Source organism: Dama dama, chromosome 29 (genome assembly GCF_033118175.1).
Source record: "Dama dama isolate Ldn47 chromosome 29, ASM3311817v1, whole genome shotgun sequence".
Classification (NCBI taxonomy): domain Eukaryota; kingdom Metazoa; phylum Chordata; class Mammalia; order Artiodactyla; family Cervidae; genus Dama; species Dama dama.
The window spans coordinates 47618530-47644829 of NC_083709.1; the positions used below are offsets into that span (position 1 = coordinate 47618530).

The 26300-nt window shown below is 38.6% G+C and overlaps 1 protein-coding gene across 4 annotated transcripts; it reads left to right on the forward strand.

The window, feature by feature from the left end:
• Positions 1-326: 326 nt before the first annotated feature.
• Positions 327-20749, forward strand: AK3 (adenylate kinase 3). 4 transcript variants are annotated; one of them, XM_061132499.1, is made up of 5 exons: positions 327-426; positions 12102-12221; positions 13183-13355; positions 14233-14351; positions 20235-20749. In XM_061132499.1, the coding sequence occupies exons 2-5, from the start codon at positions 12161-12163 to the stop codon at positions 20353-20355; spliced, it is 474 nt and encodes a 157-aa protein (XP_060988482.1). In that variant the 5' UTR covers positions 327-426; positions 12102-12160; the 3' UTR covers positions 20356-20749. The 4 variants fall into 4 exon arrangements, with proteins under 4 accessions (XP_060988482.1, XP_060988481.1, XP_060988483.1 ...); XM_061132498.1 differs by having other exon boundaries at positions 382-502; XM_061132500.1 differs by lacking the exon at positions 327-426 and adding an exon at positions 673-791.
• Positions 20750-26300: the final 5551 nt, after the last annotated feature.

Sequence of the window (26300 nt, forward strand, 5' to 3'; positions counted from 1 at the left end):
GCGTACCTCAAAAACCGCCATTAGAAAGCTAGGGAGGAGGAAGAGTCTCAGCAGCAGAGAAGCGAGTGGAAGGGACTGCGGGTTTAGGAGGAGGAGAGGGGGGACCTCTGTTAACCCTGGGGACCGAGGGGCAAGGGTGAGGGGGCAGCAAGTGGGGGACGCGCAGAGGAGCGCGCTGGGGTCTGGGGAAGCGCAGAGCGAGTGCGGTCGATCCTCTGGGACTGAGCAAGATAGGGCCTGGAGTGCAGGAGCGGTGAAGGGCTGAAGGAGGGCTGGGGGGGAAGGGTGATAGCCTGTAACCCAGAGGCGCGAAGCGGAGGTCAGAGGTCAGGAGGGGCGCGGCACGAGTGGCCAAGTGTCGAGGAAGCCGGCGAGGTCTCTCCTGCGGGGACTGGGCAGGACAGGGCGGGCCCTGACAGGTGTGAGGTGCGGACCTGAGGGAAGTGGCGGACCCTCGGGGGTCACCGCGGGGGGTTCCTGGAGGCGGAGAAAAGCAAAGGCGGTACGGAGGGGAGTGGGCGGATGGGGACGAGGCGCCCAGGGCCGCAGGTCGCGCGGGGAAGTCGTGGCGCTCGCAGGGGTCGCCGCGGGAGCGCCCAGGGGGCGCGGCTTGCGTGGAGGGGGCGGGGCGGGGTGGGGCCGGGAGCCAGGGTGCGCGGGTCGCCGGGGGCGGGCGCAGCCGCGGCGGGGCGCGGGCCAGTGGCTGTCTCCTCACTTCCGGGAACGCCTGGGCTACGAGGCCGCCCCCTGCTCACCGCGCAGCCAGCCGGCCGGCCGGGACCGCGAAGTGGGTGAGCGCGCAGTTACGAGCCGAGTCAGGCCGAAGCTCCGCTGTCCGCGCGGGCCCGGCCTCTCTCTGCGGCCATGGGAGCGTCTGCGCGGCTACTGCGCGCAGCGATCATGGGGGCGCCGGGCTCTGGCAAGGGCACCGTGTCCTCGCGCATCATCAAACACTTCGAGCTGAAGCACCTCTCCAGCGGGGACCTGCTCAGAGATAATATGCTTCGGGGCACAGGTTGGGATCCCGGGCGGGAGGGGTGGCCGCGCGCTGTCACCGGGTGGCGCTCTGTGGGTGGAGGGGCCGGGGCGCGGGAAGTGGGTCCGGCGAATGCAGGTTCAGAGGTGCGGGCGCAGTCTTTTCCAGTTGCCGCCCAGTGCGGAGTCCTCGGACTGCTGAGCGACTGCTCCCCGAAACCTCTGACCTCAGTGCACAGCTTCAGGCGGGTTACTGAGGGAAGGCATAGGACAAGTTCGAAGTTCAAAGAAGAAAGGAAACCACATGGTTTTGAGAAGTTTGTCCAGCCCCAGTCGCAGCTGCTCCTAAGGGTCCACCGAGCTGTGTATGGCTTATTTTCCTTGTGTCTTTGCGCTTGGAGAACTGTTAGCTCTTTCTTTTTTTTTTTTACTTTTTGTTTGTTAAACCCTATGGAACTTTCTGGGTCTGACCTTTCCCCCATAACTTGATGACCGAGTATTATTTATCCTCATTGCTGTCGCAAAATTGGCTTAGATCTTTAGACACGAAAGCTATTCTTGTGCCTTGTTATCTGAAAGATTGTTTTGTTTCTCATTCCAAATAAATTCTTATAACTCAGCACAAAATCTAGTCAACAAACTGTACACTGTACAATGGGTGGACTTAATCTTATGTAAATTCTATCTTAAGAAAGCTGTTTTCAAAAAGTCAACAGCAAGGTGAGTTTTTTTTTTTTCTCTCAAAAGCGTTGACCTTTATTTTCCAAAACAAAGTCATTTTACGCTCCTTTTAGGAAGTAGAACTAATCCCTTACACAAGTTAAAAAAGAATTGGAAACAGTTTTGGATGGAAGTACATAATAGTAAAAGCAAAATCCTTTTATTCCCTATCTCAGTCTCATTCTTCAAAGGGGAGCAGTGTCATGTGTTGCCTTTTAGAAATCTGTATTTATGTACAAGCGTATATATCCGTATCCTTTGTTTTATGCAATATATAATCCTACTAAAAATGTGTTCTGGACCAATGTGTTTTCACCTTATATCTGGGATATCTTTCCATCTGAAAACACAGAAATCCATTTCATTATTTAATGTTTGTGTAGGTGTCTATTTGCTGGATCTGTTATGATTTATTTAACTAATCCCCTACTGATGGGTCATGTAGGTTATTTTCTGGTGAGTTTTCCTTGGTTTTAAGACACTGACATTTAAATGAAAAGAAGAATCACCCCACTGTTTTTTGTTTCTTGGAGTTCTGTGGTTCATCACCTAATCTGGTGAATTACTAGTTTTATTTGTCTCTTCTAACATTGGTCTTCAAAAAAAAATCATCAAGTATTTTGTAGTTAATTAAGCTTCAGAAGATTAAACTGTTTGGCTCACTTTCTAAGTGTTCTTCATGCTATGTATTGATGTCATTAGGTAACAATATATAGCCCCTGGTACTGCAACCCATTGGGGTAAGATTATCCAAACTGGAGAGGAGTGAAGAATCTGAAAGTGAATCTCTGAAAAATAACTCAGTAGTGAGGAATAACTGCATGGTTAGAGACTGCCTTCAGTGGAGTTAAAGATATGTTAACTTGTGAAAACAGAAAACTTAAAAAAATTAAATTTAAAGCAAATTAACTGAACTTTTAAAATTAAGAAACAAACCTCTTTGTTTATCTGTAACATCCCTTGACAAGCCCATCATCCTCTTCCTGATTCCAAAACGTGAAAAGAGAGACTAGAGGGAGGCAGGAGAGGATCTCTGGGAAAGATGTTCAGTCTGCCTCAGACACCTGCTGTTTCTGGAGTCTCTACAGGCAGTTCTTTAACAAAAAAAAGCAGAAGATGGAGCTGAGGGAGGTGTCATGAGGTTGTTACTACAGATGGTCTGTATCTCAGTTCTAAGAATACATTGTCAATAAATATTTGTGAACGGATTGGATATTTCACACAGGATCAGCATCAAAGGAGAGGTGTAATCTTTTATTTAAAAAATATTATTTAATGTTTTTTTGATGCTAAGAAAAACATATTTATTATAAAGTAAGAAAAACATGACAGTATAAAGAAAATTAAAGTCCTTTATAATTCTATCATCCAGACACAACTATAATTAACTATTTGGTGCTTTTTCTCTATTCTGTCTTTTCTCTTTTTTTCTCTATTGTATTTGCATGTGTTTGAAAAATTGTTATAGTCTAAATGATTGCTTGGATACCTTATTGTGATTATGTTCACACATCACTAAGTAGCGTTTAAAATGATATTTAATTTCATCAAGATTGCACAATTATTAATTGAAACGTTTTCCTATTATTATACACTTATGTGGTTAACCATTCTTTGCTATAATTAATATTGTTATGATTATGCTGGTACATGAATATTTGGCAGCATCTCTACTTACTTCCTTCAAATAAATTCCATACTGTGGAATTTCTATAAATACTGTGTCAACAAATAGTGCTAAGGAAGGATGGTGCCAGTTTACCTTCCAACTACCATTACACAATGATATTGTATTTATAATCCATGTCTGTATTTTATAACTTAAGTTTAAAGTCATCGCAGCAGATGTGATAAAGACCCTGGAAATAAAAGGCAACCTATGGACAGAAGCAAACCTTGAGTAACTGTAGACCACCACTGAACCCTGGAGTCAGAAAACTTGAGTGTCTGCCCCTTTGTCATTAGTCCAGCCCTCTCATTTAGAGATGAGGAAATAGAGTTCAGGAGAGGTTAAAGAACTTGCTCAATAATAAAAAGCCCCCCCCCCCCCCAAAATAAATAAATAATAAAAAGCAGTCACCGGGAGACAAGTGTGAACACCCAGGTCTCTTGTATGCCAATTAAATTACTCTTCCCATTATGCAGTATTTCCCAAATTGAGATTCATGAGATAATTTTAGGTAGACAAAAAGTTTTCTCTAAAAGAAAAATAAAATTCAAATTAATAAAATCAATAAAAATTTTTATTTCAACTTGTATTTGAAAAAATGATAACTAGCACACCAACCCTTTAATTTCTTGAACAGTATTAAAAGTATTAAACAGCTTATTAAAAGAGCCATTTTTAAAAAAAATCTCTTTTCCCATTATTTTTTTAAATTTATTTTTAATTGGAGGATAATTGTTTTATAATGTGTGTTGGCTTCTTCCATATAACAATCTGAATCAGCCATAACAATACATATGTCCCCTCCCTCTTGAAACTCTCTCCTACCCTCACTCCATCTCATCCCTCCAGACTGTCACACAGGACTGTGTTGAGCACCCCGTGGTGGTGGTTTAGTTGCTAAGTTGTGTTCGACTCTTGCGACCCCATGGACTGTAGCCTGCCAGGCTCCTCTCTGTCCATGGGATTCTCCAGGCAGGAACACTGGAGTGGGCTGCCATTTCCTCTAGGGAAGTGGATCTTCCTGACCCAGGAATCAAACACGGGTCTCCTGCATTGCAGGCAGATCTTTACCAACTGAGCTACAAGACCCTGCATTATATAGCAAATGTCCACTGGCTATCTGTTTTACATATGGTAATGTATATGTTTCGACACTACTATCTCAACTTGTCCTACCATCTTCTTTCCGCTGTGTCCAAATTCTCTATGTTTGTGTCTCTATTCCTGCCCTTTAAGTAGGTTCATCAGTACCATTTTTCTAGATTCTATATATATATGTGTGTTAATGTATAATCTTTGTTTTTCTCTTTCTAACTTCCTTCATTCTGTGTAACAGGCTCTAGGTTCAGTCACCTCACTAGAACTGACTCAAATGTATTCCTTTTTATGGCTAAGTGATATTCCATTGTATGTATGCCCCGCATCTTCTTTATCCATTCATCTGTCAATGGACATCTAGGTTGCTTCCATGTCCTAGCCATTGTAAATAGTGCTGCAGTGAACATCTGGGTACATATGTCGTTTTGAATTATGGTGTTCTTAGGGTATATGCTCAGTAGTGGGATTCCTGGGTCATATGGCAGTTTTGTTCCTAAAAAAACTGAGTCATTTTAAAGAAAATTACATAGTAAATGATGGATCTGCTATGGCAGAAATTGTATGGTTGCCATGTGATTGTCCAAAGTTTGGGACACTGAACTGCTTCTTGGTGCTTTTCAAAAACATAATCCTGGACTAAATGAACCCCTTTTGAATCTCATTTGTTCTCATTTGTAAATTGGGAAAATAGAACTCAGTAGGTAATCCTCAAAGTGTCTGTCAGCTCCCAGGTTTCTGTATGTCTAACAAAACTTCTAGTTTGTACACCCAGACAGCGTAGATGTGCCTCATCAGAATGGTGTTGACAGTAGAGCAAATTATTTTTGTAATGGAAAAATTTTTTATTTGTAATAGGCTATACATTTACTTGGTTTTGAACTCCAAAAAATATAAAAGGACATTTAGTGAAAAGATTCTCCCAGAGGTATTTCATGCACATACAATCCATTGTTTATCTCTTCCTTTTTTTTTTTCTTTTTTACACAAATCACAATAAACTGTACATGCAGTTTTCTACCTTTAACAATATTGCTTTCCATGAGGATTGCTCCATTTCTTTTTTTCTAACAAAGTAAGGTAGGCCTTTTTAAAATTCCATGGCTAGAATCCAGGATAATCCAGGCAGCTCATCTCTTCATCTGTCCATCCAGTCATTCGTCTATGGATTTATCAAGCTGGGTACTGGCAACAACAGAGACAAATATATTTCACTGGAGGTGCTCAAGTCAGAACATGGGCAGGCAGATGGTCATTAGTCTGCTTGGGCTGCCATATAGAATAGCACAGACCAGGTAGCTTAAACAATAGTTTATTTTCTCATAGTTCTGGAAGCTAGGAGTTCAAGATCAAAGTGCCAGCAGGGTTGGTTTTCTGGTGTGACCTCTCTTGCTGGCATACAAATGGCCTCCTCCTCACTGGATGCTCATGTGGGCTTTCCTCTGTTGTGTACATTCTTGATGTCTCTTCCTCTTCGTGTAAGGACACCAGTCATACTGGATTAAAGTCCCCCTTTATGACTTCATTCAGCCTTAATTACCTCCTTAAAGACTCCATTTCTAAATACAGCCACATTGGCGGGCAGGGCTTCAACATACAGATTTGAAGGGGCACACTTCTGTTCATACCAACATGTGAACAGGTAATTTCAACAGTGTGATAAGTGTTCCAACAGAGATAAGTCTGTGACATTAGGGAAGTCCAGAGAAGGAACTTCTGATTGCCTCAGAGGTTAAGGGACATCTTATCATGAAGGACCTTTTAAAATGTATCATGAAAATAGAACTGCCATATGACCCAGCAATCCCACTTCTGGGCATACACACTGAGGAAACCAGATCTGAAAGAGACACGTGCACCCCAATGTTCATCGCAGCACTGTTTATAATAGCCAGGACATGGAAGCAACCTAGATGCCCATCAACAGATGAATGGATAAGGAAGCTGTGGTACATATACACCATGGAATATTACTCAGCCATTAAAAAGAATTCATTTGAACCAGTCCTAATGAGATGGATGAAGCTGGAGCCCCTTATACAGAGTGAAGTAAGCCAGAAAGATAAAGAACATTACAGCATACTAACACATATATATGGAATTTAGAAAGATGGTAATGATAACCCTATATGCAAAACAGAAAAAGAGACACAGAAATACAGAACAGACTTTTGAACTCTGTGGGAGAATGAGGGTGGGATATTTCAAAAGAACAGCATGTATACTATCTATGGTGAAACAGATCACCAGCCCAGGTGGGATGCATGAGACAAGTGCTCCGGCCTGGTGCACTGGGAAGACCCAGAGGAATCGGGTGGAGAGGGAGGTGGGAGCGGGGATTGGGATGGGGAATACGTGTAAATCCACGGCTGATTCATATCAATGTATGACAAAACCCACTGAAATGTTGTGAAGTGATTGGCCTCCAACTAATAAAAAATAAAATTAAAAAAAAAAAAAAGAATCTGCCTGCAATGCAGGAGAAAAAAAAAAAAATGTATCATGAAAGATGAGCAAGAGCTTATCAGATAACAGAGAGGAGAAAGAGGCTTGTGCAAAGACTCAGAGGACCTAAAGTATGTGCAACTCCTTGTTGGGGCTATGGTTTGAGGGTTGTGTGGAAATGGTGGGAGGTAAGTAGAGGAGAAGGATGAGGCCAGACCTACTTGGGCCTTGAGTTGATATTCCGTCCTGAAGCAGGGAAAGATATAGATCTGGACTGAAGAGGATTCAGCTTGAGTGATGGTTGGAGAGAGGACAACTATCAAGGGATGTTTTCGATTTTCAGTATTATTCTTGTGAGGTACCACATACATGAAAGTATTATGATTTCTATGATGGTTAGAAGAATAAAATGAATACCAAAATGTGGAATACCCATACAAAATTCTATTATTTAGCCATAAAAAGCAGTACTGATACTTGGCATGGATATTACCCATGGATATTACCCACCATCAGACAGAAAACCAGTACCTTTAGGGTCACCACATGTGCCAACCCATCACATCTTCCCACCCTGCCAGAGGTAACCACTAGGTTAACTCAGAGTCGTTATTATTTGAGAAAGTCTCTTTTTCTCCACCCTTGATTGGGTGTAAAGCTATCATTTGGTGCTTTCCCTCTTGTTCTAGTTTTGCTTCAACATGTTTTTAAAGTAAAGATGTATATACATGATAAAAAAGCTAAAAGCAGTTTTGTCAGAAACTAGATTAATTATCTAGCCCCTTCTCTTGGCATATGTAAAAGAGAACTGTATTTACAGGTTGGTCAGGCCCTCTTCTTTACTTTATAAATGCTCAAACATAAGTTGTTTCTAGATCATTCAGGTATGAGGTGTGGTTGGCTTGAGGAGTGTTATAAAAATGAGTAGATGTTAAAAGGAGACATAGAAGTAACAATTTTTTTTTGTATAATACAAATATCATCTCTCAGATTAATGTTTCTGTGTTTTAGAACTTCTCATTATTCTTAAAAATCAAAAGCTGGTTTTAATCCTATTTTCCTATAACCTTCCTTTTCTATTTTTGTTTGTGTACAACTTTGTAGAAAATTAGCTTGTTTTGAATGATTTACTTTTAAACTACCTTTTGGGTTTTGTAGGTGTGGAAGCTCACACACTGGTTAATTTTTGAAATCAAAAAAGAAATAGTCTTTTTAATGAGGAGTCTATTTAGATACAACATGAAATTCTAGGCACTCAAGGGAATAAAAATTTGCTGACTGTCCAAAGAATATACTGGACAAGAGTCCTTGCATAATTTTAACAGGGAATGAAAACCTGAAATGTAATAAACAAACTGCTTACATTTTTATATAGAGAGTTGAGTCATTTTTATTTTTCTTTTAAATGAAAGCATTATAGACTTCAGATTTTAAAAACTATTGTTAAGTGTTTAGTGATATAGAAAGTTGTTAGTGATAGTGAAAAAGATTGTTAGATTATGCATGGAACTATCTATTCACAAAACAACGTGTCTGTAGGTTTTAATGTTAACAGTTTTGATAATTATCTAAATAGTGCTGAGCTATATAGGTTATATGAGTGGCTTTTTTTTTCTCTTGTTTTGCTTACCAGGTATTTTTCATCTTTACTTTCTTTTTTTTAAAAAAATCTTTTTAAAGATACAATTCACATACCATAAAATTAACTCTTTAAGTTATGAATCAGTGTGGTTTTTTTAATTTATTTTTTTGTTGTTGAAGGATAATTGCTTTATAGAATTTTGTTGTTTTCTGTCAAAACTCAACATGAATCAGCCATAGGTATACATATATCCCCTCCCATATGACCTCCCTCCCATCTCCCTCTCCATCCCACCCCTCTAGGTTGATACAGAGCCCCTGTTTGAGTTTCCTTAGCCATACAGCAAATTCCCATTGGCTATCTATTTTACATATGGTAATGTAAGTTTCTATGTTACTCTTTCCATACATCTCACCCTCTCCTCCCCTTTCCCCATGTCCATAAGTCTATTCTCTATGTCTGTTTCTCCATTGCTGCCCTGTAAATAAATTCTTCAGTACCATTCTTCTAGATTGCATATATATGTGTGTTAGAATACAATATTTATCTTTCTCTTTCTGACTCGCCTCACTCTGTATAATAGGTTCTAGGTTCATCTACCTCATCAGAACTGACTCAAATGTGTTCCTTTTTATGGCTGAGTAATATTCCATTGTGTATATGTACAACTTCTTTATCCCTTCATCTGCTGATGGGCATCTAGGTTCCTTCCATGTTGTAGCTATTATAAATAGTGCTGCAATGAACGATGGGATACATGTGTCTTTTTCAACCCTGGTTTCCTCAGGGTATATGCCTAGAAGTGAGATTGCTGGGTCATATGGTGGTTTTATTCCTAGTTTTTTAAGGACTCTCCATATCGTCTTCCATAGTGGCTGTATCAATTTACATTCCCACCAACAGTGCAAGAGCGTTCCCTTTTCTCCACACCCTCTCCAGCATTTATTGTTTGTAGACTTTTTGATAATGGCCATTCTGACCAGTGTGAGGTAATATCTCATTGTAGTTTTGATTTGCATTTCTCTGATAATGAGCGATGTTGAGCATCTTTTCATGTGTTTGTTAGCCAACTGTATTCTTTGGAGAAGTGTCTGTTTAGGTCTTTTCCACTTTTTGATTGGGTTGTTTGTTTTTCTGGCATTGAGTTTTATGAGCTGCTTGTATATTTTGGAAATTAATCCTTAGTCAGTTGTTTCATTTGCTATTATTTTCTCCCATTCTGAGGGTTATCTTTTCACATTGCTTATAGTTTTCTTTGCTATGCAAAAGCTTTTAAGTTTAATCAGGTCCCACTTGTTTACTTTTGTTTTTATTTCTGTTACTCTAGGAAGTGAGTCATACAGGATCTTGCTTTGATTTATGTCATTGAGTGTTCTGCCTCTGTTTTCCTCTAAGAGTTTTATAGTTTCTGGTCTTACATTTAGGTCTTTAATCCATTTTGAGCTAGGAAGTGTTGTAATGTCCTTCTTTTACATGTAGCTGTCCAGTTTTCCCAGCACCATTTATTGAAGAGGCTGTCTTTGCCCCATTCTTGCCTCATTCTTGCCTCATTCTTGCCTCCTTTGTCAAAAATAAAGTACCCATAGGTGTATGGGTTTATTTCTGGGCTTTCTATCTTGTTCCATTGGTCTCTATTTCTGAATCAGTGTTTGTTTTTTTTTTTTTTAATTACTTTCAGAGTTGTGTAACCATCACCACAGTCAATTTTAAAACATTTTTTTATCACCCCCTAGAAGACACCCTGTTCCCATTAGCAGTCATTTTCCATTTTCCCCCAATATTACCAGCCCTGGACAACCACTGATTTTTCTTCTGTCTCTCTAGACTTGCCTACTCTGAGCATTTCATATAAATGGAGTGATGTAAGATGTGGTCTTTTGTGTCTGACTTCTTCCACTTAGCTTGTTTTCAAAATTCATACACTATGTAACATGTATCAGTACTTCTTTTTAATGGCTAAATAATAGAATTTTGTATGTATATTCCACATTTTATTTACCCACTTGTCACTTGATGAACATTTGGGTTGTTTTCAATTTTTGGCTATTGTGAATAATGTTGCTATGGACATTCATATATAAGTTTTTCTGTGAGCTAATGTTTTTATTTCTTTTGAGAAAATGTACCTAAGAGTTGAATTGCTGCCCTCATATGGTAACTCTGTTTAAGCTCTTGAAAAACTGCCAGACTGTTTCCTAAATTGCCTACATCAGTGTTAGGGACTCAGTCCTGGAGAATTGTGATTTTCCTCAGTACTCTTGGTGAGTTTGAGCTTTATGTCCCCCAGTGCGGTGGTCAAAAGCCTGACAACAGAGATGTTGCACACCAGCAATATATGAGGGTTTCAATTTCTCAACATTCTTGCCAACACTCGTTACGCCTTTTTTGATTACAGCCATCCTGGTGAATGTGAAGTGATGTCTCATTGTGGTGCAGACATATTAAGTATGTGGACCTTTGCAGTAGGGCGTTTTAGTGAGTCCAGGGTGCTCTCAGGCCAATTCCAGATGTTGTTTGTAAATCTAAGCAGTGTACCTGTCAAACAGCAGCCAGTTTCCATGTAGTTAATGTGCTTAGAAATCGGAAGTTTCATGAATTTGACAATTTAGGATCTTTTCTGTAGTCAGTTCATACCGAGAATTATGAAAATAGTCATAAGCATTGACTCTTTAATCTCTGATTCCTGAGAATTTATCCATCAGAAATAACTCAGAAGACCCCCCTGCCCCCCAAAAAAAAAAGAAAAAGGAAAAAGAATGTTAAGTCTTTAAAAGCAGAAGTGAAAATCAAGACTAATTTAAAAATTTAAATGTCCAACAGTATATACTGCCATGATAGAGTGTATTTTTTATCAAATATAGATATATTTTCCAAAAATGACTAAATGACTATATAAAATCACTGAAAAGTATCTACAAAATGATGGTTAAGTGAACAAACGCAAAATTGTAAGTGTACAGATTATTACGGTGGCATTACAAATTCTGTATATGTGCAAATAATTTGCTAACAGATGGTGAGAAAATCAAAATGCTGTTGCATAAGCACAACATATAATTGTAGGTAATATTTTAAAGTGTTCATAAATGCTTTTCAGTGTATTTTATTTATAAAAATGTAACAATCACAGTGCTGATCTGGTCAAAAACTGAATTGTGACAACAGCATCTACTTTAGAGGATTAGAAAAATGTCTAGAGTAACAGTATCTCAGGTACTTAAACTGAGCCACTTAAAAATAATGACTATTTCAATTTCTTTTTTAAAAGGAAAATAATTTTAGTGTACATATTTTTCAGATAGAAAATTTAGAAAAATACAGAAAAGTACAAATATGTTAAATCACATAATTCTATCACAGAGATGACTACTGCTAACATATTGCTTTATATCTTTTCATTATTTTTACATTTATCTATTTTTATATCATGGAAATTTTGAAATAGGCATTGATTATTTACAATCTTTGTTTTTATCACAAAAGTTGATGGCGCACATTTTCAGATGAGTGTGTTATCCAGGGGGCTTCTTTAGGCAGTCAGTTTCCTAGAGGCTTAGAATGGGATAGAATAAATGCACTTGCTGACTTGCCTTTTTTTCCCTGCCTCTAATGTAGAAATTGGTGTTTTAGCCAAGACTTTCATTGACCAAGGAAAGCTCATCCCAGATGACGTCATGACTCGGTTGGTCCTTCATGAGCTGAAAAATCTCACCCAATATAGCTGGCTGTTGGATGGTAGGTGGAGTATTGAAAATACTTCAGCTGCCCAAAAAGATGCATGTAGACTGGAGAGTGAGCATTTCATGTGCTACAGAAACAGATGGTGGGCAGGAGGACTGTGTGCTGCCACTCCCGACTGTGGGGCCTCGGGGGCCAGTCTTCTCTGTCCTGCTTCTTTTTTTAAATGCAAAGAGGGAAGTGCACTGCGTTATTTCTAAGCTCCTTCAGATATGACTTTTGTCCCTTCTCCCCTTTTTGAGAATATTTAGGATGAGGGCGGATCACAGAAGGAAGAAGGAAGGTCAGAGGGTAACTTACAGTAAGATGTAAACTTTCCCCAGCCAGAGGTGCCGTGGGATCCTTGAGGATAGGCTGATTTTTAGTTTTTAGAGGGAGGTGTTTATCACAAGGAATTTGCTCACATAATTACGAGGCGGAGAAGTCTCAAGATATTCAAAGTAGGTCAGGAAGCTGGGAACCCAGGAGAGCTGGTAGTGTGATGGTGTCTGAAGGCTGGTGAGACCTAGGAAGACCCAATGTTTGAGTTTGAGTCCAAATATCCCCCCCGCCCCCCGCCAAGGGCCGCCAAGTAGGAGGAAGTCCCCTTATCTTCTGGAGAGGGCCAGCCCTCTGTTCTGTCCAAGCCCTCAGTGGGGTAGATGGGGCCCACCCGCATTAGGGATAATAGTCTGCCTTACTCAGTCAACTGACTTAAATGTTAATCCCCACCCTGACCCCCCCACAAAGACACCCTCACAGACATACCCAAAATATTGTTTGACCAAATATTTGAGCAACCTGTGGTCTGGACAAGGTAACATATAAAATATTAACTATCAGGGTTGCCCTACAAGTGTCATCAGCCTTCCTGGTGTTACTACTTTTGTTCAAGTTGCTCAACATTAATTTTCTTCCTTCTCCCCTGTCTCCCCTCGGTCCTTTCTTTCTTTGTTCATTTTTAACTGAATTTGTAAAGGCTTTCCAAGGACACTTCCGCAGGCAGAAGCCCTGGATAGAGCCTACCAGATAGACACAGTGATTAATCTGAACGTGCCTTTTGAGGTCATCAAGCAGCGCCTTACTGCTCGCTGGATCCACCCAGGCAGCGGCCGTGTCTACAACATCGAGTTCAACCCTCCCAAAACCGTGGTGAGTAGTTGGGGTGGAACTGACTCGGCCTTCTGCGTAGCCAGCTGTCTCCAGATGACAGATGACCTCTTGTCATCTGGAGACAGTTGCCCTCAAAGATTACGTTGATACTCTTGGATGACCAGAACTCCAGAGGGCATGTTCTCAGATTACTTGTGTAGCCGGCTGGTTTAGTCCAGTCAGCTTGGTGGTAAAGACATCCCCAGAGGCAACAGGGGTTTGTTGTTCCTTCAAAAGTATGTGTTGATTTTCTACTCTGCCAGGTGGTGTGCTTAGAATTGGGGCAGTAGGGATTAATGACACCTTGGGTTATTTAGGGCTTACAGTTCAGATTCTCAATCTATAGCTGAATCCTTTTCGTATATGTATAATATCACGGGCTTCCCTGGTGGTTCAGATGGTAAAGAATCTGCCTGCAATGCAGGAGACCCAGGTTTGATCCCTGGGTCAGGAAGATCCCCCGGAGAAGGGAATGGCTACCCACTCCAGTATTCTTGTCTGGAGAATTCCATGGACAGAGGAGCCTGGAAGGCTACAGTTGCAAAGAGCTGGGCACGACTGAGTGACTGACACTTTCACTTTTTTTCATAATATAATATATACAATATACATGTAATATATAATACAAAATTATTTAGAGGCTGCTTAAAGACCCTTTTTCTGTAAAGAGAAGGTGATTGCCACCATGGAAACGTTCCTAGGGTCTCATGGCTCTGTGTTGCCATGACCTGGGTTTGAATTTGATTCCATTTATTTAAAAAGCACATTTTTGTGTTTGGTGCTTACATAGATGTCTGTTTACAAATCAGTTAACTACCTATAAAAATATCCTTCAAAACTATGATAGTTGATGCCAGCCCTTCTAACGCCCATTTAGGGAATTGATGATCTGACTGGGGAGCCTCTTGTTCAGCGTGAGGATGATAGACCAGAGACAGTTGTCAAGAGACTGAAAGCTTACGAAGCCCAAACAGAGCCTGTCCTGGAGTACTACCGGTGAGTTGGTGGCTTTTCAGAACTTCTCTTACATGATGAATCACTAAATCATTTTCTGATCTTTCCTGCTTTCCAGCCAAAATGCTAAAATACCAGAAGATTCAACCCGAATTACTTTAAGTAATAAAAGGAAATTTATTTGTGTAACAAATCCAGAAGGTAGTTTGGGCTTCAGCTGCCCCCAGGTTTGATCAGAATTTTGCTCATCTCTGCTTTGTATTGGCTCTGTCCTTATATTTCCTCCATAGTTGCTGACGGTTGCTAGGAGCAGGCACAGCATCCTCTTTATGAAAGGGTGAGGGGTCACCTTTCCTCCAGTGAACAGAAGTGCTGGAGTTAACCAACTTGAACAGCTACTGTGGTCAGAGAATGCCTTGCATTTTAGGCCTAGGTTACTGTGCATTTCTGAGCCAGTCACTAGGATGGGAGAGATTGTATTGATTGGTCCACACCCAGAGCAGGCAGTGGGTCAGTCTCACCCAAACTCTGCTATCCGGTGGAGGGAGGGCTGGCGTGAACGCCAGGAAGGCAAAGCTAACGGTGCCCACTCCCTGTGATGGTAGAGGACACTATAGCGCAAAAGCCTCTCAAAGAGCAACGAGTCCTCAGATCATTTATTTGGCAAATAGTGTTTAAAAGTTTTCATTTTTACATAGTTTTGTTAACTCCTCAGGGAATTCATATCCCACCACAAATACAGGAACTCTAGTGAATTAATGTTTGACTCGGGCCAAGAAACAATTCTGTTTCTTTATTCAGCCTTCCCCTCTCCTAACAGAGGGTTGATTACATTCACTTTTCTTTATTCATTCACTTACTGAATAATGACTCAGCATTAAGACAGGACAGTGCTGTGGTTAGAGTACTGACTCTAGAGCCAGAGTGCCTAAGTTCAAATCCCAGCTCACCATTTATTAACTTGGCCTTAACTTCTTGCTTAACCTCTGTTTTTTTCCATGCAAAATGTGATTGAGACTGGAGGGTTGAAAGGTGGAGTTAACATGTGTAATTCTTAGAATTGTGTCTGACACACATTAAGCGCTATATGATTATGAGCTATTACTGTTGTTGTTGTAATTGGGTAACTATGCAGTGAATTCAGAAGTAGCAGTCCAAATTATTTTAAGAGTTATTTCTGGAGGATGAAATTATGAGGAAGTTGGCAATTCACTTTCTTCACTAACTGTTAGTGTAATTTTGTGATTATATAATGAGCCTGGCTCCTGCAGATTACCAGCTGTGTGGCCCTGGGCAAGGTGTTTGAACATCTGTGCCATGAATTCTTTATTTGTAAAATCAGAGCAATTATTATATAGTACCTTCTTTATAGGGTTATTAAGGGAATTAAATGAGAGAATCCATACAAAGACTTAAAAACAGTCCTGGCACTGTTGAATCACTTAGTGTTGATGAATGTGTTGCTTACCCTGTGGACACTATGCTAGGCCAGTGATCCACACAGATAATTAGACGCAATCTTTGCCAAACCCCAAAGAAACTCACCTTTCTTTGTGAGGCAAAGTGCTGGGTAAACAGTATTTGTCATACGATGTGATAGGTGCTTATATCAATCAGGAACCCAATTCACACAAGCTTTAGCAAAAGGGAAATTTATTGGTCATGTAACTGAAGAGTCCAAAGGTAGATGGTTTGGGTCCAGGTGTTCAAACAGTCATCAGGCCTCTGTCACTCTTAGCTTTGTTTTCCTGTGTTGGCATCAATCTCAGGTGGGCTCTCCCTCTTTGAGCCTCAACAGTCCAGCTCACCTCCTTCCAGTTCATCTACCCCAGAAAAAGAGTCTCTGTGCCCTCAAAAGTCATGGAGTTGGAGTTGGCACTAACTAGCTCTGATCATGTCCATCCTTGAAGCTGGGTGGTGGGGACTATCCCATCTGAGTCTCATGGACTGAATTTAGTGAAAAGGTTGTTTCCCAAAAGAGGTTTGTTATTCATTCAAAAGTAACCAGAAGAAGGGAGAGCACCTTGTTGCTGAGCTGATAACAACACTATGAGGCTATTAACGGAAGTCATGACTGAATGCAGTGGAAGTACAGTGTCTGTAGGCATTAGTTCTGTAAAATGTGGGAGGGGAAGTTGGGGAAGGCTGTAGAGATGAAGTGTATGTCACGGGTCCCTATCCCAGGAGATACACTAGTCTTTCTGAGCTTCTGGCTTTTGCTACCTCTTGCCATTAATTGAAACTTTTCCCTCTAAGCTCCTATACATAGAACTAGGACTGGACTTAACCAACAGTTTAAAGTGGTATTTGCAATAACCTTAGTGAGAATCAGCAGTGTTATTTTAAAATACTGACAGTTACATTGTTGCTTTTAAAAACTCTTCTCAGCTGTGGGACATTTGATAGTATAACTAGGTCTCTGTTTACAAGCAACATGATGCTCTTTTTAGAGGACCAATAGCTTAAGCTAGTTCCATGTTATTACATAGAAATGAAGGTGACAAATGTTCGTCCAGGGTTCAGCCTTAGGGCTGAATAGGTGTGTATAGTTGTTCCCTTGGAAGCAACCTGTTAACCCACTTGTGACATAGGCTTGATTTTAAGGTGGCTCTTCAAGAGACTTACAGTAGTTAAGAAGCTTGTTCTATTGAAAACTTGTGAAAAGATGCTTGTGAAGTTAGAAGCAGGAGGGCTTTAGCACATGTTTCTTAACCCAGAAAACAGTGGGAATTATTTAAGTTAGTCTTTAACTGTGGCAAATCTTATGAGGGATGCATAAAGGAATGTTTTTGTTCCCAGTGAAACATCTTAAAATCTAGTGAAAAACTTGCAGAGTATTTTTAGAAAGTGATAAACCAGAGTTCTTCATTTGCTCTTCTGCAGCCTTAAAGCCAGTGTGTATATGAGTAGTTGGAGGAGGAGGATAAACAATTGGAATGCCAGAATCTCTGGCAGGAATTTTTCTGTTTTGAAAAACAACCCCTGGATTTTGATCCTTCTCACCATTGAACCTCAAGGAAACAAGTGAATACAGACTTTGATTGCTGGCCTGGTAAAAAGGCAGACAAATCTGTCTGGGAAGAAATGGAGAAACCCAGTAGGAAACACAATAAAAACAACATTCTAGAATTCCCCTTTCCTTTAAAATTCAGAAGGAGGGCACAGAGGAAAAAAAATAAATAAGTGAAAGAAGGAAGGATCCTCACGTATTAGGAAGCTGTCTTGCAAAGAGGCAAGCAGAGAAAAGAAAGCCAAGGGTGTTCTAGTGTCTGACAGGACCTGTGTTTTGAAGCCTACTACCATTTTGGTGATTTAGGTCATTACTTTACATCCCTAACACTGTTTCATCAGTAAAATAATGAAACTTGAGCTTTAAATAGGATTAAATTATTATATGTAAAGCACTTAGCATGTGCTCAGAAAATGATAGATGCATCTTAAGTGACCATTTCTGTTAGCCAGAGGGCACAACTGAAACCAAAATCTGGGTTTTCTAACACCCAGCCAAGTGCCTTTCATTCTTGATCACACAGATCTATACTTACTGAGACCATTAAATCCACACTATTATCTTTAAAAAAAAAGAAATTATTTATTTATTTTTGGCTATGCCAAGTGGCATGTAGAATCTTAGTTCTCTATTCAGGGATTGAACCTGAATTGGGAAGTCCTCAACCTATCCAGCCTATCCTTTTTTTTTTTTTATGATAAAAGCCATTTTGACAGATGTGAGTTGATCTGATTTTGGTTTTGATTTGTATTTCCCTGATGACTAGTGATGGTGAACATCTTTTCATGTGTCTGTTTGCCATCTTTATGTCTTTGGAAAAAGACATGTTAAGGTCTTCTACCCATTTTTAAAATCAGGTTGTTTATTTATTTTTTGATGTTGGGTTTTGTATATTTTGGATATTAACTTCTTATCAGATATATCATTTGCAAATATCTTCTCCCATTCAGTAGGCTGTCTTTTCATTTTGTTGAGCTTCCTTGGCTATACAAAATCTTTTTAGTTTGATGTAGTCCCATTTGTTTATTTTTGCTTTTGTTTCCCTTGCCTGAGGAAGCAGATCCTATATATATATATATATATATACACACACACACACACATACATACACACACAAGATATATATCTTATATATACATATATATATATATGTTGTATATATATATATATACATGTTGTATATATATTGTTAAGGCTGATTTCAAAGAGTGTACTGCCTGTGTTTTCTTCTAGAATTTTTATGACTTCAGGTCTTACATTTAGGTCTTTAATCCTTCTTGATTTTATTTATATTGTGTGAGAGAGTAATCTAGTTTTATTCTTTTGTGTGTAGCTGTCCAGTTTTTCCAGCACCATTTATTGAAGAGGCCGTCTTTTCTCCCTTGTGTATTCTTGCTTTCTTTGTCATAGATTAACCTGACCACACTGCAGGTTATTTCTGGGCTGCCTATTCCGTTCCATTGATCTGTGTATCTGGTTTTGTGCTAGTGCCATTACTGTTTTGGTTGCTGTGTGGCTGTGTGGTATAGTTTGAAGTCAGGGAGGATGAAGTCTCCAGCGCTGTTGTTTCTCAAGACTGTTTTGGCTATCTGGATCTTTTGTGTATCCAGATTTTAGAATTTTTTATCTAGTGCCATGAAAAATGCCATTGGGGGTTTCCCTGGTGGTCCAGTGGTTAGGACTCCACTTTGCAATGCAAGGAATACTGGTTTGATCCCTGGTCCAGGAAGATCCCACATGACATGGGGCAACTGAACTCAGCTGCCACAACTAATGAGCCTGTGAGCTGCAACTACTGAGTCCATCTGCCCTAGAGCCTGTGCTCTGTAACAGGAGAACCACTGCAATGAGAAGCCCTTGCACCATGTATAGCCCTCGCTTGCTGCACCTAGAGAAAGCCCGCATAGCAATGAAGACCCAACACAGCCAAAAATAAACAAACATTAAAAAAAAAAATGCTGTTGGTATTTTGTTAGGAATTGCATTGAATCCATAGATTGTCTTGTATAGTATGGTCATTTTAATGATACTAGTTGTTCCAATCCATGAGCAAGATATGTCTTTCCATTTTTTAATGTCTTTTTCAGTTTCTTTCATCAGTGCCTTATAGTTTTCCAAGTATAGGTTCTTAACCTGCTTGATTAGATTTATTCCTGTTTTTTTTTTTTTAAAGGCAGTTGTAAGTGGGATTGTTTTAATTTCTCTGATAGTTTGTTATTAGTGTATAAAAATGCAACAGATTTCTATCATTTTGTATCCTGAAGCTTTACTAAATTCATTTATTAGTTCTAATAGTTTTTTGGTGGCATCTTTTAGGCTTTTCTATATACAGTATCATGTCATCTGCTGAAGTGACCGTTTTAGTTCTTCCTTTCCTATTTGGACCACTCCCCGCCCGCCCCCGCCCCCCCCCCCCCACACACCCCCTTCTGATTGCTGTGGCTAGGAATTCCAAAACAAAACTGGTGAGAGTGGACATCTTTGTCTTGTTTCTGATCTTAGAGGAAATGCCTTCAGCTTTTCACTATTATATTGGCTCTAGGTTTGTCATATATGACTTTTATTACACTGAGGTATGTTCCCTCTATACCCACTTTGTTGAGAGTTTTATCAAAAATGGATGTCAAATTTTGTCAAAAGCTATTCTGTATCTGTTGAGATGATCATATGATCTTTATTCAATTTGTTAATATGGTGTATCACATTGATTTGAATGTATTGAACCATCCTTGGGACAGATGCCACTTGATCATGGTATATGATCCTTAACTGTTGAATTTGGTTTGTTAATTGTGCTCGCTTCAGCAGCACGTATACTAAAATATTTTGCTGAGGATTTTTGCATCTATGTTCATTAGTGATACTGGCCTGTGATCTTTTTTTATAGTCAGACCTGTCTTGTTTTTTATCCTCAGGAAAAAAGGGGTGTTGGAAACATTCTCTGGAACAGAAACCAACAAGATCTGGCCACACGTTTATGCTTTCCTACAAACAAAACTTCCACAAAGAAACCAGGAAACATCAGTTACTCCATGAGGAAAAGTGCATGTAACTAGGAAGATGAGCAGAAGCTCCTTGTCTTTTGCATTTAGAAGTTCCTTGTCCTAAGACTCTGGCCTGTATAAATTCTTTGAAAATTATGTTAGTTTCATTTCTGCTGATTTTATCCTGGAAATTAAGGATGTGCCAAATGAGTCAGTTATGAAGATTCATCTTCTGAAATGTTTAGTGTGTTTTATCTAGTTACCTTCTAACTAGATAAAATTAGAATTTAATTAGCACAATTATAAAATATTATAAATGTCTAACTAGACTTGAAAATTGTTGAGTGTAATTGCAAGGGCAATTGGTAATCTAAGTTTTGTTCAGAAAAGAAGTGGTGGATAAAGTTTCCTTATTTTTCTGGAAAAGTAAAAAAAGAAAAAACTTCCTTTTCACTTGTGGAAAGTATCTTATCAGAGGCTTTTTTGGATAATGATGCAAAGAGACCTCTTGCACTGTGATACACACAAACTGTGGGACACTGTCAAATGGAATTCCTGGGGGGAAAAAAAGCAACTGAATTTATAGATTAGTTGCAGGATGCAAATTCACTGCTGCCTTTTATTGACCTCAAACAGATTGCCAGATATTTCTCCAACAAAATGGGTTTATTCGGAATCAGCAGATAATTGCAATTTGGAGTCTCAACCATGGTGAGCCAGGTGCAAGTCCTCCCCACAGCATGGGAATGACAATATTTTCATAAAGGAGAAAAGGAAGTTGGGAGGGCTGTAGTAAACAAGTCCATGGCTTTTTGTTGGCTGAGTCCTTGCCAGAAGTCTTGTCTTCTTCCTTTTGGGCTATGCTGTCTTCACAAGACATGAGAGCTCCCCCTTCTGGTCTCCTGACTACTGAGGTTTCTGGGCTTTTTTTACCCTTTACACTAGCAACCTTTCGATAAGCATATATCCTGTATTTTGTTGTTTTTAAACACACTTTCACTTTACTCCATATTTTGTTTGCTATAAACATGTACCAATTAGCGCATAGCGAAATGTATTTTCCTATCTCTTATTTTCTTTTGAAAAACCTTGTATACTGAGGGATATGACTTGTTAGAAATTGACATCGTAAATTCTTGGAAAAGCACCAAAGTTGAACTTTCAACAGAATGTGTAATTAAATTCTGTTTTCAGAAGTTACTCAGGTTGAAAAATGTGCACTTCAGGACCTACTTGCCAGTTTCTTTTTTGATCCCAATGTATGATCTGTCTTGATGAGTAGCAAATGGAAGGAAGGCAGGCAGGCAGGGGAAAAAGGAAAGGAGACTCGTGGCATTAGGTTAAGTAAGCATACTTTGTCGTTAGGAAATAGATCAGGTTTGCCTGGGGGAAACCCTCTTGACATAAATAACAATCATAATTAGTAAACAAGTGTAGGAATTAAAAGGATTCACACAATGTATTAAAAAGAACCAGGAAACTCATTGATTTTGCTTAGAAGAGTTCTTTATTCCTAATCAAAGAAGTTGACACCTGCTCATGTTCACTGCTATCCTTCCTTAATAGGGAAGAACTCTGCCAGTGAATGTAACCTGGGCAGCCATTTTAAAATGAAAATGATTTGATTCCTTAGAGGGGTAACGGGATGCATGCTTATGTACAGTGGTAGCTTGGTAGGAAGAGTGGGGCAACATGAGAGGTGAAGGAGAAATCTGACAATATCTTCAATTCTCTTACTTGGTGCTAGATTAAATGAAACAAGTCAGTGTGTAAGCTGTTATCACCTGCCTTTGGAAATTTGCCCCATTTTATTCCAGGCACTGAAAATACAGATGCTACCAAGTGATTCTTATGTATCTTGTGGGGAAAAAAAGCTGACTTTTCTTTGATTTTTAAAAGTTCAGTATTGATCTTTCAAAAATGTACTGAAGCTTTTAAAAAGGATTATGGTAAACATTCACATAACTGCTTTATTTGAATGTTAGTATGTACATTCTAAAAATGTTGGGTACTGATTATCCAGTGTATCAGTGAATTAACATTAAATGAAAATTCAGAGCTGTGGATATTACTTGGTCTTTGGTAGCTCACAGGGCCCACTCTTAACTCACCTTCCCTTTATTGTCCCCATGTCTCATTGGCTTCTGAGTTAGTCTCTGCTTTCTAATAATTGTCTTAGAACAGTTTTACATATATAGGTTGGTTTCATTTTACCCTTTGTTTCCTGCTGCAGTATTGCAGCCATACTGGCCTTCTTGACACCGTCAGGAGATTTGGGAATCAAAAAGAGGGATAGAAGAACATGGCTATGAAAATCCTAGTGCACCACTACAATACTGTAAAGTAATTAGCCTCCAACTAATATAAATACATGAGAAAAAGAAAAGAAAAAAAAAAAAAGAAGAACATGGTATGAAAATCAAGACCTGCCCTTCCTGTGACCATTTCCTCTCCACTCCCAAAACTGAAGTTTTGCATACATCCATGACTTTGGGAAACACCTGTGCTATTACAAAAAGAACTTGTTTTCTGCTGTAATACCTATCATTATGATCTGTGCGCCACATGGAAGTATGTCCAGAGCTGACTGCCATGGCCAGAAGCTACTGTGCCTTAGTTAAAAGCTAGTAAGACGTCAAACCATTACCCTGTTTTCTACAGCACCACAGTCATTTTGGTACACCTTTCACAAGCAGAGTGTGTTGTGGGAAATGCAAATTGGCAGTTAGTACCATCAAGAAATTTTATTTCTTAATTCATTTCTTTTTCTATTTATTTCTATTTCTTATTCAAATAGTTTAAATTTCTAAATCCTGCCCCACAACTACTTCTCTCCAGCTGTTTTCAATGGCATTTGAGCAAAATATTTTGGACATTCAGTTTGTGACAAAACTTAGCTATGTTAACAGATCATAGTAATTAAAGGCCTCATTATATTAAATTGCTATAATATTCAACAGCAGTAAATTTTAAAACATGTTTATAAGTTGTCTTTTCATTGACAAAAGGAAAAAAGACACTGGTCAACTGCAAAAACAGCCTTCCTATCTTTGCAATTCAAGATTCTGATTTTAGAAGTTATAGTTTAAAATTTTTAAACAGAATAATCTGTGTTTAAAGCTTCTGGTAAAAGCCAAGATACTTTGTAGAGAGGCCACATTCAGCTATAGCTTTTTTTTTTTTTTCCTTTCAGCTCACTAATGACATTTAGCACTGAGTAAAAGTTAAAATTGCTATACATGTGAAATTGCATGGTGGAAAAATGTCACCAAAGTGTGAATCAGTTTGGTGATGTGTCATATTTTACCAAAGGACTCTATTGTAAAGTGTTTGAAGAGTAAGTAGCATGACAAATGTCATTTAAAGAAACAAGTGAAATATGTGGGAATTTTAAAAAAATCAATTTCATACTTAGAAAAGACGAAAACTTTAAGTCTTATTCTTCAAGGCTTATGAAAATGGTTTCAACTTCATTATTAGATTGTAAGCAATTCATAATCAACTTTTATTCATCATTGCACCTCCCCCTGCCATCGGCTTACATAGTAAGCAAGCAAATACTTATTAGATGAGTCAGCTTCTCAGAAGACCTGTGAAATAGCACATACATGTCCACTACAGATGGGAAATGAATGTGCAGACTTTTAAAATGCATAGGATATAGTAGCAAAACTGAAATGAAAAGCCTGACCCTCAACTGAGATAAGTACATTTCTGTCCTGTATCAGTTTAACAACTGAAATACATGACCAACTTTGAGAACAGTAAACTGACATCTTTGTATTTTTCTCTGAAAATACCCCCAAGATTAACTTCAGAATCATTTTGCCTAAACTCACAATCAATGTTTTCATCTTGTAAAACCACTACTGAACTATATTTATGTTTTTTGGGCACCATTTTAGTTCACTTTTAAAAGGGTAATAGGAATGCCAGTCTGACAGAAGTCCCAATTTTCCTAAAGAGAAATTACAGAGTGTGAGCTCACTAGGCAAAATTTGAAAGAACCCACAGTATAAATGGATGAGAATATTACTCATCTCTCTCCTAGAGAATAATCTTTGATTTAAATCAGTGTTATATCTACTACCACTGATAAAACTGAACTAACAAGGACTGGAGAGATAGCTATTTAAAAAATATCTTTTATTAGAAGATTTATCAAATGAAGTAAGAATCTCTGATAGACACTTTGATATCAAAGATACTTCGTTTAGATTTTCCATGGTTTGTATAATTTGGAGAAAATTGTGCAACCTGAAAAATTATTCCTTTGCTTAGTATACCCTTATTATTTAAGAAACAGAGACATTTCTCCTAATAGGAATTCATTCTTAGCAAAATAAAGAAAAATAAAAAGGATGTCAATTTATTGTTCTGAGTACTAAAGTACTGCTAAACTGTAAGTTATAGTCTTTAGGTGCAAATTGTGGCATCAGTCAGTAGTTCCCAAAATAAATCCAATCACTTTCACATTGAAAACATACAACACTTTCCTAAGTTAAAGCATATACATAACCAAATTTTAAATAGTTCTTAAATAATTCGTATTTTAGAAATTAAAAACCAAAAATATCCTTCAGGAATAGTGTAATTCAGTTTGCTGATAATTTCCCTCCTTCCAATCTTAAGTTTTTAATATCTCTAATTTAAGGCAAAATGAAATTAAAAACAATTTAGAGCTTACAGGCAAATCCTGGGGAAAAGTGAGGTTGAGAAATAGAAAGTAATGGTTCAAGTTACTTTACTTTGAAGCTGGCAATTTTATTCCTATGTTCACTCTCCATTTGATATGACAGAAAAAACAAGAGCTTGCTCCAAAATAGGAAAAAAAAAAAAGCAGCAGCAGAAAACTTCTATAACTAGGTCACTGGTTAAAAAAAAAAAAAATACCAGCTGATGAATGCTACCACATAAATTAGTCAAACATTTCATTATAGAGTATATATTAAAAGCACAAAAACCAAGTTTTATTCTGAAAACCAGTAAGATTGTGATGTTACATATGTATGATTCAATAACTCCAATCTGTTTCTATGAGTACTAAGTGCCTTATCACCTCAGGTTAGTGTAAAACAAGGTGCAAGTGAAGCCACTATCACAGATCTGATCACCATGTGGGTGGCTTCTCAAATTGAGACGTGTAGTCCAAATCCCGTTTGGTCATCTACATGTTTACTACTAGTCCCAATGGGACTGAGCCACCAAAGACTACATCTGATGCAAATCAAAGCTCATGTTCCTGTAAGTCAGAAGGTTAATCCTTAAATAATAAGGATAGCATAATTGTCATCTCATTCCTACTAAAATGAATCATCAAATATCCTGGCATATTTAAAGTGAATTATATAGGTAAGTATTAAAGCTCAGAAGCATTCTATGGTAACTGAGCTAAAGAGAGGAATGACCAATGTAGTAAAAGCCATCATTACCAATAAGGATCACCAAATTCTTAGAAATAAGGAGTTCATGTCAAAAGATGTCTCTTGCCTTTTAAAAAGGTCTTTGGGCCACATCAGAGTAAAACAATAACTGTAACTTAAAAAATCAGATTATTTTTCCTATTTGTTTTACAGGCCATTAGTTCTTTTTTTTTTTAGGCCATTAGTTCTTTTAAAACTTGCTCCCTGAGAGATCCCAAACTATGTCAAGAAATTAAGAGTGAACTTGAAGTTGGATCTTACTATGAAAAAAAAAAATCTGTTATGAGCTTTATCACTTTTTATATCACTATATAACCCTAATACTAAAATGTCAATAGGGTAAAATCAACTTCTAAGGGAAATATGTCTGAGAATACTTGGGGGTTAATTTAGTATCCATATAAAATTGATACTATAGTCAAGGATTTAACTGATAGTGCTGAAGAAACAAACGTAGTATTATTTTAAGGGGAAAGACTTTTAATTTGTACTACCCAGCTTATTTAGTAAAGCAGATTATCAACTACTGATTTATTGCTTTTAATATGATGAAACACCAGATTTGACAGCTAAA